At 36.0% G+C, this 12081-nt stretch overlaps 1 protein-coding gene across 1 annotated transcript in view; it reads left to right on the forward strand.

The window, feature by feature from the left end:
• The window catches only part of THSD7B (thrombospondin type 1 domain containing 7B), an 864031-nt gene that overhangs the window by 414628 nt on the left and 437322 nt on the right, over positions 1-12081 (forward strand). Inside the window, exon 9 of the mRNA XM_062199372.1 lies at positions 8187-8302. Coding sequence (XP_062055356.1) covers positions 8187-8302 — 116 coding nt within the window. The remainder of the gene's footprint in view (positions 1-8186; positions 8303-12081) is intronic.

The raw sequence follows: 12081 nt of genomic DNA on the forward strand, positions 1-12081 counted from the left end.
CCCCGATGGCCTGCCAAGCATACAAGTTATTCAAGTGGTGCTTCCACTTCCAGTCATATTCCAGGAAGGGCTGGACAGGGCTCAGGATAGATGACAGTTCAATTTATTCTAGTAGATCTCAGAGTATGAATAAAGGACTTGGGGATGACTTTAGTTTTTTGTTTGTTCTTGCTATCTCTAATAATATATTTTCATTACCAGAGTAGCTTGTTTAAAATACACTGCTTTCCCATAAATATTCTTTCTATTGTTATGCTAATCAAATCTATCTATTTGGTAGACAGCTTGTGTTTGTATATGTCCATATTCAGATGATTAATAATAATGTAGCAATAATATGTAGTTTATTGACAGGGTGTTATTGTGAGGCAGTGGGTTAAGCCTTTGTTTGGGATGACTGCATCCCATATTGGAGTGCCAATTTGAGTCCTACCTTCTCTACTTCGTATACAGCTTTCTGCTTGTGAATACCCTTGGAGGCAGCAGATAATGGCTCAAGCATTTGGGCTGCTGCCACCCATGTTGGAGACCTGGATGGCATTATGGGCTCCTGGCTTTGGCCTGGCCAAATTCTGGCTGTTGCTGCACTTTGGGGAATGAACCAGCAGATGGAAGTTCTCTATCTTTATCTGTGTTGCCATGCCTTTCAACTAAGTTAAAAAAAAATTAAGAAAAGTATTTATTGAGCAATTTTCTATGAGTATTTATGTTTTCCATTTTACTTTTCTCAAAGTATTTCATGCTCCATAGTGAAAATAAAATAAAATAGATGGACTGAGAATGGAAAGCTACACATTCCAAGCATCTCTTACTCCACTATGCTGTTTTCTGTCTCTCTCTCTCCCTCTACCTCTGTTGAGCGTGGATTGGCATAGCGTGCTATTCATAACACTGTAAGAGGTGAGTAATGAGGAAGCCTAGTGCCACCCCTGCTCCCATCCATCACTTCTTTCATTCTGTCCTACCACTTATAGCACATTATTAGGTATATTATCTACCTCCAGTATGTCTTTGTGTTTATATAAACAAATGTAATGTATATTTTCATCCTTCTTTTTTTATGATGTCTGCCTCTAAACTCCAGATGATATATTTTCTACCTATCATTCAGGTCTCTTTTCATTTATTTGCTTAAAATGTTCCTCCCTAGATTCACCCCTATGAAAGCAATGGACCTCAGCTCATTCAAGCAACACCTCTGTGACTACGCCCATTATGTGGAATTCTGCCACTTGGTCAAAATTTCTAGACTTTTTCTCTTAGTCTGTTCAGGCTGTCATTAAAAAATCACCAGAAGCTGGGTTGCTTAACCAACAAGAGTTTAATGTTCACAGGTTTGGAGGCTATAGAGTAAGATCAGGTGGCATTGTGGTCAAGTTCTCCCGAGAGCCCTCTTTCAGGTTTGTAGAGGGCCGTCTTCTCATTGTGTCTGCACACATTAGAGACCAAAGAGGAGGCACAGTTTCTGCTGACTCTTTTTATAAGGACACCAATCTCATTCACAATGGTTGCACTCTCATGGCCAACTCACCTCCCAAAGTTTTCATTTCCTAATGCCAATAATTGGGGACAAAGGGTTTGATAAATGAATTGAGGGGAAAGGCATCCAGTGTAAAACCTCATTCCTTATTTCTCTTTTGTTGAGATTGATTCTGTGAGCACTTGTTCTGAGGGATGAGGGCATCCAAGCTCTACTCTCTTCCTTTTCCCATTTATCTCCAAGTCCCTGTCTGCCACATCTTTAATTTACTGTGGCAAGAATGAGATTTGGGGCAGTCTTTCCAAAACAAAATTAGTCTTCCATGCTTTGTCTATATATTATTGCTAGACTTACATACTCTGAAATACCTTCATTTTTAAAATTATCTGTGTTTATGGGGTCTGATATCCCTTGGACTTTTTACTCTTAGATGACCTAGTTCCTTTTGGTCATGGCCATTATTAATTTTTTCTCCTGCTGTTTCTTTGTGTTTGAAATTTGGACAATACTTGCATTTGCATATTAAATATATTATATATGCATAGAGAAATCTTCACCCTGGATTGTCATCCCTTTTTTGGCTCCATGACATTTTAATCCTTTCTTTCCTTATTTTTATCTTCTCCATTTTCTGTGTGCTCTCTAACTGGAAGTCAAATAATTGTCAACTTAAAAGTGCTAGACTGGTTTTCCATTGTCATAATTTTCTTCAAGTGCTGTGTTTTTCCATGTAGCTTTGGATCCAGTACACATTATTTCTATTTTTCGTGTAACATACTTTTATTGAAATAATAATTTGGCTCAAAAACCCAAGATAAAACAACTCATGGAATATAAAAATATTTTATGGTTAGAAGACCACCATGTATTTGTTAAATGGGAAGAAATTGATTTCTATGTAATTTTTAGAACTTTTTTTTCTTTTTTTCTTTTCACTTTTATTTATCTAAGGAGAAAGAATTTCATGTGTTTCATATATACAGATTTGGGAGAATAGTGATACTTTCCACTCTCCCCTCCAAGCCACCCATATTCCCAGCCACCCTCCTCCTTCCTTTCTTATTTTTTTCTTTTAATTTTTACAATGACATACTTTCATTTATTTTATAACAATAAACAACCCTCCACTAAGTAAAAATTTCAATATAAAAAGAAGAAAGAAAAACACGGTTCCTCAACAGTAGAGACAAGGGCTGAAAACAATAATCATATCTCAAAATGTCAATTTCAGTCATATACATTACATTTTTGGTACTCGGTTAGTTACCACAGATCAGGAAAAACATGGCTGGGTCATATGGTAGATCTATTTTCAGATTTCTGAAGTATCACCTTACTGTCTTCCATAAGGGATCTATTAGTTTACATTCCTACCAATAGTGGATAAGGGTACTTCCCCTACCACCACATCCTCACCAGCATTTATTGTTTTTTTTGATTTCTGTATGAGAGCCATTCTCGTCAAACCTCGTTGTGGTTTTTATTTCCCTGATGGCTAGCGATCCTGAGCGTTTTTTCCTGTGTCTGTTGGACATTTGATTTTCCTCTTTTGTAAAATGCCTCTTCAAATCTTTGCCCATTTTTAACTGGATTATTTGTTGTGTTGTTGAGTTTTCAGTTTTTTATAGATTTTGGATGTTGATCCTCCTTTATCAGTTTCATAGTTTACAAATATTCTCCCTTTCTGTCAGTTTCCGCCTCACTTTGTTGAGTGTTTCCTTTGTAGTATAGAAGCTTCTTAGCTTTATGCAATCCCATTTGTCTATTTTGCTTTGATAGCCTATGCTTCTGTCATTCTTCTAGGGTCTTTTCTAAGAAGTCGTTCCCTATGCCAGTGTCTTATAGAGTTTCCCCAGTGCTCTCTAGTATTTTGATGGTATCAGGATGTAGATTTACATCCTTGATCCATTTTGAGTCAATTTTTTTTCTCTACAGTGCAAGGTAGAAATCTTGTTTCATACCTCTGCTCTTGGAGATTCAATTTTTCTAATGCCATTTGTTGCAGATACTATCCTTTCTTCAGGGTTGATTTCAGCTCCTTTGTCAAAGATGAGTTGGTTGTAGATGTATGGATTGATTTCTTCAGTTTCTATCTGTTCCATTGGTCTACATGTCTATGTTTTGCTAGCACCTGGCTATTTTGATTATAACTGCCCCTTAGTATGTTTTGAAATCTGGTATTATGATGTCTCTGGCTTTGTTTTATTGTATGATACTGCTATAGCTATTTGGGGTCTCTTATGTTTCCACATGAATTTTGATCATTTTTTTCTAGATCTGAGAAGAATGTCATTGGTGTTTTAATTGGTATCACATTGAATCTATAAATTGATTTGGGTAGTATGGACATAATAATGATACTAATTCTTCCAATACATGATCTTGGAAGATTTTCCATTTTTTGGTGTCTTCTAGTATTTCTTTATTTAATATTTTTAAAATTTTAATTGTATAGCACTTTTACCTTCATGGTATTTTTCAAGATATCTAAATTTATTGTCATATTTGCAAATGGGACAGATATTAGAAGTTCTTTATCAGCCATGGCATTGTCTATATAACAAAGGATATTGATTTTTGTGTGTTGATTTTATAACCTGAAACTTTACCAAATCCTCTCATGAGTCCCAGTAGTCTCTTAGTGGAATCTTTTGGTTCCCCAATATCTAGAATCATGTCATCTGCAAATAGGGATAATTGGACTCCCTCCTTGCTAATTTGTATCACTTTAATTTTTTTCTATTGCCTAATGGCTCTGGCTAGTGCTTCCAGTACTGTATTGAAGAGCAGTAGTGAAAATGGGCATCCTGTCTGGTTCTAGATCTTAATGGAAGTACTTCTGACTTTTCCCTATTCAGTATGATGCTGGCTGTGGGTTTGTTGTATATTGCTGTAATTATGTTGAGAAATGTTCCTTCTAAACTCAATTTGCTTAAGAGTTTTATCCTGAAAGGATGTTGTATTTTATTGAATGATTTCTCTGCATCTATTGAGATAATTATATGATTTTTATTCTCCAGTTTGTTAATGTGGTGTTCTTTGCAGAGCTCTTTTACCTCCTTGGTTGAATTTATTTCAAATTCAAATTTTTCAAATTTTCAAATCAAATTTATTGATTTATGTATGTTGAGCCATCCCTGCATGCTAGGGATAAATCATTCTTGTTCCAGGTGAATGATCTTTCTGATGTGTTGTTGGATTTAATTAGCTAATATTTTCTATGTTCATCAAGGATATTGATCTGTAGTTTTATCTCTTTGCTGTGTCTTTTTTCTGGTTTGATTTAAAGTAATGGTGACTTCATTTTTTTAATATCTTGAGAAGAATAGTAATTTGTTCTTTAAATGACTGTTAGAAGTCAGCAGGGCAGCCATCCATGCTGTTTTTCCTTTGTTTAGACAATTTTTGTTACTGATTCAGTCTCCATTTTGGTTATTTGTCTGCTTAGGTGTTCTATGTCTTCATGACTCAATTTTGGTAAATTGTAAGTGTCCAGGAATCTGCCTATTTCTTGTATATCTTCTAATTTGTTGGCATATTGCTCTTTGCTATAATACCTGTTGGTTCTTTTTTATTTCTGTGGTATCCATTGTTAACATCTCCTTTTTCATCTCTTATATTATTGATTTTGGCCTCCCCCTCTTTTTTATTTTTGTTATTTTGGCCACTGGTATATCAATTTTGTTTATTGTTTCAAAAATAGCGCTTAATTTTGCTTACCTTTTGTATTTGTTTCTATTTTATTTCTTCTCTAATTTTAATTATTTCTTTACTCAAATTAATTTTAAGTTTGGTTTGTTATTATTTTGCTAGGTATTTGAGATGCATTGAAAGCTCATTTATTTGATGCATTTCCAATTTCTTGATGTAGGCACTAATTACCATAAATTTCCTTATTAATACTGCTTTTGCTGTATCCCATAAGTTTTGATATGTTGTATTATCATATTCATTCATTGCAGGAAATTTTTGGTTCCCCTTTTGATCTCTTCTATGACCACTGTTCAGTAAAAGCATATTGTTCAGTCTCCATGTGTTTTCTTTTTTATGGAAATTCTTAAGTTATTAATTCTCAGCTTTTTTCTATGTGTTCAAAAAAGATACATGATATGAATTCAATATTTTTGAGTTTGCTGAAACTGACTTTATGGCCTCCTATATGAGTTCTATCCTAGAGAAAAGTCCTTGCACTGATTTAAAAAAGTGTATTTTTAACTGTGGCATGAAATGATCTGTAAATTTCAATTAAGTCCATTTAGTCCATAGTTAAGATTGATTCTGTTGTTTCTTTGTTGATTTTTCTGCCTGATTTGATCTGTCCACTGATGAAAGTAGAGTATTGATATTTCCCATTACTATTGTATTGGAGTTTTTGTCACTCTTCATATCCATTAACATTTGTTTTAAATAACCAGGTGCCTTAGTGTTGGGTGCATATATATTTATTATAGCTACATCTTACTATTGAATTGATCTCTTATTACATAATGTTCTTCTTGGTCTCTTTTAACAGATTTTATGTTAAAGTCTATTTGGTCTAATATTAGGATGGCTACACCTGAAAATTTTTGCTTTCCATTATCATGGGATATTTTTTCTATCCTTTCATTTTCAGTCTGTGTTTATATTTGTTGATGGGGTATGTTTCCTGTAGGTAGCAAATAGATGGGTCTTGTTTTTTAATCCATCCAGCCAGCCTGTATTTTTTAACTGGATAATTTAGGCCATTTATATCCAACGTTATTATTGATAAATAATGATTTAGCTCTACAGTTTTTTAAAGATATAATTTTTTTGAGAGGCAGAGTTACAGACAGAGAGAGGGAAAGATGGAGAGAGGTCTTCCACCCACTGGCTCACTCCCCAAATGGCTACAACAGCTGTATCTGTGCCAATCCATAGTCAGAGGCCAGGAGTTTCTTCCAGGTCTCCCACATGGATGCAGGGACCCAAGCCCTTGAGCCATCTTCCACTTTTTTCCCAGGAACATTAGTAGGGAGCTGGACAAGAAGTGCAGCAGCCAGGACTTGAAATGGTGCCAATATGGGATACCTGCACTGGAGGTAGAGGCTTAAACTAATGCACTACAGCAGTGGACCCCTTACCATTTTTCATATATTATTTCAACACCTCATTTCACTATCTGAAAAGGAAGATTAGAATGCCTTTCACCGCTCTTAAGAATGAATTTAAGTAATGCAATTATATGAGCACTGGCTATTTGGTACAGAGATCATGCCATTAAGCTTTGTATACTCTGCATTTCTGTTCTTCTTAAGAAACTTACAGAATATAAATTTAAATACTAAATACAAATATTATTGTTTTTGAAGATAGTAAATGTTGTTTGTAGCTCTCTGTGGTCATAAAAAACAATTGTATACTGTTTTCTGAATCTTAAGTCCTTCTAAGTGATTATAAATCCATTGACTATATTACTGTATTCCAGAGCCTGGGCATTTAATTAATCATCAGCAAAATGACATAATTGATATGTTTTTCTTGTGAATGTTGTTAGTATACATTGTTTTCAATTTGTCATATCTTGCTAACTCCAACTCATCAATTTCACATTCTGTAGAGATATCTGGTACTTATTTAAATAGAAGCCTACTTCAAAAAGTTCATGGAAAGTACAATTAAAAGTTATATTTATTTTGACATAAAGTATTTGAAATCCAGACAGTTTTTTTTATAACATGATTTTTCACGGACTTTTGAGGATCCTCATATACATAAATTTCAAAAAGTCATCACCTAAATAAAATTATCATTTTATTCTACTTTTCTGGGAAGCTTTTGAACTGCCCTTATTCTAGAACTCTGTTAATACACAGATTTGCTACAATTAAGTATCTGGTACATGTGAAAGAAGGTCAAAGAATAGGAAATATGTAATTCCAGAAGACAACTGATTCAGGGAACTAAATACTAGGTGCAGGACTGCCATTGTGGCACAACTGGTTAAGCTGCCACATGCAATGCCTGCATCTCATATTGAAGTTCCAGCTCAAGTACTGGTAGTCCAGCTTCCTGCTAATGAGCCTGGGAAAGCAGTGGAAGATAGACTAAGTATTTGGTTCTCTGCCACCAATGTGGGAAACCCAGATGGAATTCTGTGATCCTTTCATCTGGCTTGGTTCTGGTTGTTGTGGCTATTTGGTAGTGAACCAGTAGAAAGATATCTCTTATTCTGCCACAGTCAAATCAGGCAATCAGTCAGTCAATAAATAAATAGCTTGCTATTTCCAGTGGCCTTTGATGATTTTTGTTTCCCATTCTATCCATATATTGCTTTGTATTTTCCTCTTTCTTTTACAGGACATTAATTTGCTCATGTATTTCTCTGAATAAAGTATTTTTAAAAGAGTGCCAGATTTGTTCCTACTGGAAAACATCAGCTGTTAATTTGAATTGGTATTGATGGTGCGACACTTGACTGGCACTTGTCCCATTAGTTCTAGGGAGTGTTTTTTCATGATCTAAGCAAAAGTATTTTGTTTCTACATCAAGAAAGATTAAATCTGCTTTGGCTGTGAGCACCTTGTCAAGTAGCTTCACCTCCCTGGATCTGTCTTCCCCACTCTATAAAAGAAAGATGAGGGCCTCAATATTTAATGTTTCCTGCTATATAACATCCTATAGGTATATGATAAACCATGTACACTTAAGGAAGCATTTATGTAGGGGTCTGTTCACATTCCAGATGCCCAGACTCTACTCGCCCTGAAACTGTGCGCCCCTGTTTTCTCCCATGCAAAAAAGACTGTATTGTGACTGCGTTCAGCGAGTGGACACCCTGCCCGAAGCTGTGCCAATCAGGTGGGTGGATACAATTTTCCAGTGCTTTCTCTCCTAACTCTCTGTTTTCTCACTGCTAGAAATGTAAGAGTTCTTCTTTTCCATTTGCATGTCATCCTGGATACAAAGTTGGTAAAAGTTTGTAATTGGAATTTCGTGTTTCCAGATGCATCCTAACTTAAAAAGAAGACATATTAGGTCTTATATTTCATAATTTCAGTGTTAGATACTGCAGGAAAACTCACCTTCTACCAAACTTACTGTGGCATTTTGGGTATCTTCTCCAACAAGATTTCTCAGAGAGAATCATCACCATCGCAGTTTCTGTGTGGCCCCAGTATCCTTGGAGCCTGATTCCAGGCACTTTCATGAGGATATAAAGTTTAAGTACCATGCTTACATTGCTTATGAAAACATACGTGTAAGGAGACAAAAGCAGATACACTAGAGTGCTAAATGACTATAGAAACTGGCAACAAAGGATTTATACTTTTAAATGCACAATGGCGAAGCTTTATATACCTAAGTGTGTAGAAAATGCACCTAAGGTTGTTACTAGGATACTTAATACCTAAATGAACAGACAAGGCTGCATTAACTCTAGATTTGGAGCCACAATTACAGCTTTAGGACTATGAGTATTTTACCTCTTTCACATGGACTGGTTCATTAGAGAATTACACTAAGCTCTGGGGAAAAGACCTGTTCTAAACAGAGAATCATTTCCCCAGTGCCTATTGCAATTCCCTAATAGACTACTCGATGTAAAGGAGGTACAATATTCTTAATCTTAAAGCTGTAATGGTGCCTCCAAATTTGGAGTTAATAAATCAATTCTTTTCTCCTCGTCTTGTACACCAGCCTTGGATATCATTGCACTGCCATGGTGAGGAAAGAGAAACACAGAAAAGGCAGCACAGAAAGAACGCTAGTTTTAAAACCCAGAGTAGACTGAGTCTCCTCTGCTCATTCTCGCTCCTCTCTTAGAGATCACGTCCTCACAAATAGGCTGTGGCTCTCACTCTGATGTGCACCAGCCTCTTAGAAGAGGGCAGATGGGAGTATGTGATTCCAGACAAAACCTGCCAAAAATTTATAGTACTAGTACTTTTCCCTAGAAAATTTGTTGACTGTTAATTTAATGCAGCATTAAGCCTTAGGTTATAATTAATTAAAATGTTATCTCAAAAATAATAAGAATATCAAGTTAAAAAAATTAAAACAAAAATTTGAGCCCGATTCATTTAAGATCTTCCAAATGATTGTTGACTCAAAACTCTAGCATTGCTCCATGAGAGTACCATGAAAACTATGGCCAACATTGACCTAGATCTGACAGTTGTCCAAAGCATTTCTTAGAGGTCAGCAAAAGGATAATGACAGCTGTTGTAGATTATTATCATCAATGTCTTGTACTGCATTTGTGAGGCACCTGTATAAAGTTTTATACCTGTCTCATTTCATCCCCTTAATGATCCTTTGTCTCATAATAATATAGTTGTCTCCAAGGAATTTTGCTTGTTTGGAAACACAATAATTATATTGAATAATAGAGATCTTTGGAAGTACAATGGGATATTTATATTTTCTTTTGAGCAGTGGAAACAACAGTCTTCCAGAAACTCTCCAAAACATTTTTCATAGACAGAGATCCAAAGTGAATGAACTAGATGAGCAGTTTGTTGGATAGCCAGTGGAATGTTGTTTCCAGACAGACTGGAAAATACAAGTTTCTGTCTCTAGTCTGAAACTTTCAAAGTCGGTATCTAGGCGGCTGACTTTTGAAATGTTAATCATAATGCACCTGAAAAAAATTCAGGATCTCAAATATAAACGTTGGAAAAATGCAAGGGGATAATATGATCTATGATGGAATTTTATTGAAGTTTAGCTATTTCTTTTAGTTTCTTCATAAGAGAATAGCATAATACCCCTGTTGAATGATTATAAATAAGGAAAATACTGAATTAAAAACAATGGAAGCCAAAACTTGATATTGGAGCCTTCAAAGTCTCCTGATACTTAAGGAAGCAGATGAATTTTTCTGAGCCTGCGTACTCTGAGGATGAGACATTAGTTCAGCCACTGCCATTCCATGTATTCTACATTCAAGAAAAGTTTCTCTGCTGTCCAAGTGTCTCCTCCTAGCATTGGCTAAGAGTGAAGAATCTCAGGGCATATAAAATAATTACTCTTCAAGAAACTTCAAATTTTACTCAAATTTCTGGAGATTCAATTAATTGTTTGAATGATTGGCATTATAATGAAAATAGTTATAAGCCTCTGTGGTCTCTCTTGCCTCCAACTTTTCAAGCCTAGATAATTCTTTTCACAATCCCATAGCTGGGGGACCTGGGGGAGCAAAGATTCAATTTGCAGATTTCTTCCAGCTTTCCACTTCAATCCTATCAACCCCCATGTTTATTTTATACCCTGGGACCAAGATATTATTAAATAACCATGCATTAATTAATAGGCATTACAAGAGGGGAAAATTATGGAGGATATTGTACTTCTAAACCTACATTCTCAAACTTCATTGCATCAGAACTGCATAGACATGTTATTAAAATACTGTTTTCCAACTTCATGGCTAGAAATTCTAATTTGATGCCTATGGGATGGGTTGCATAAATTTGCAGTTATAAGAAGCCCCAGCTACTCAATAGTGGTCCCTTCTCCACAGTTCTGATGAATAAAGAGCATAGACCATGAACAAATGCTGCTTTAACTCTGGACACATGGCCCTTCTCTCAGCTGCTTGAATGTGTTTTTTTTTTTTCCAAGTTCAAGAGTATAGCTTGGAGTATAAGGGCATAATGCTGAAGCCAGATGGCTAGGATTGTTCTGTGAAAGATCTATTATTTTCTTTCTGCCTCAGTTTCTTTAATTTTACAATGAGGTTAATGATCATACCTGTCTATAAGAAAAGTACTTAAACCATTGCCTGGCACACATTGTCCAATAGGCAAAAGTCTTTGTAGTTGTTAAGGGCCATTGCCCTTTCTGTGCGTGAGGCTGTTCAACACCTTCCTTCCTGGGTTCAGCCAGTGCATCTCCACAGACCTGCTTTTCCCAAGGAATGCATCTTTATCTCCCCTTTCACATGAGACAGCCCCCTGTGCATCCCATTAAGTAAGCCACCCTACAGCATTCCTACATATCCCCTTTAAGGGCATACCGTATTTATCTTTCCTTGTTAATATTGTCCCTACTAGGCTGTTAAGTCCTCAAATGCAGAGATCAATTCTGTCATCTTTGCTGCTTGATCCAGCATAGTATTGACCAAATAGCTGTCACTCAAGAAGTTTTCGAATCTACAAATGTCCCATAAAAAATAGAAAGTTGTGGCTCCGAATCTAGGCAGTGGGTTTTCTGTCCTTGAGATGTCTTTCAACAGCTACTTCAGGAAATGGTGCTCTTGGACACTACTTCTGAAGCCTGAATATGCATACAAGTTGCCTGGGGATTTTATTAAATGCAGTTTCTGATTAAGTAGACCCAATGGGGCCTAGCGTTACAACTCTCTATAAACATTCAGGCATAGCTGTGGTGGTGGTGGTGGGATTGGAGGGGCATTCATTAGAAATTTCTGAGTGAGAAGGATATATTATGGGTAGACTAGTACATGGGGACCTAGATGGTGTGGAGGTAGAGTGACAAAAATCAGTTTAACTTAAACTGGGAGATCAAGAAACGTTTCCAGAAGTGGAAGGGCCTGAACACATGGTAACCTTGACTAATAAGGACAGAGGAGATTGGTTTTGTGCAAATGTGGTTTTAGGTTTGGCCATCAAAGT

The sequence above is a fragment of the Lepus europaeus genome, chromosome 1 (assembly GCF_033115175.1).
Source record: "Lepus europaeus isolate LE1 chromosome 1, mLepTim1.pri, whole genome shotgun sequence".
Lineage (NCBI taxonomy): Eukaryota > Metazoa > Chordata > Mammalia > Lagomorpha > Leporidae > Lepus > Lepus europaeus.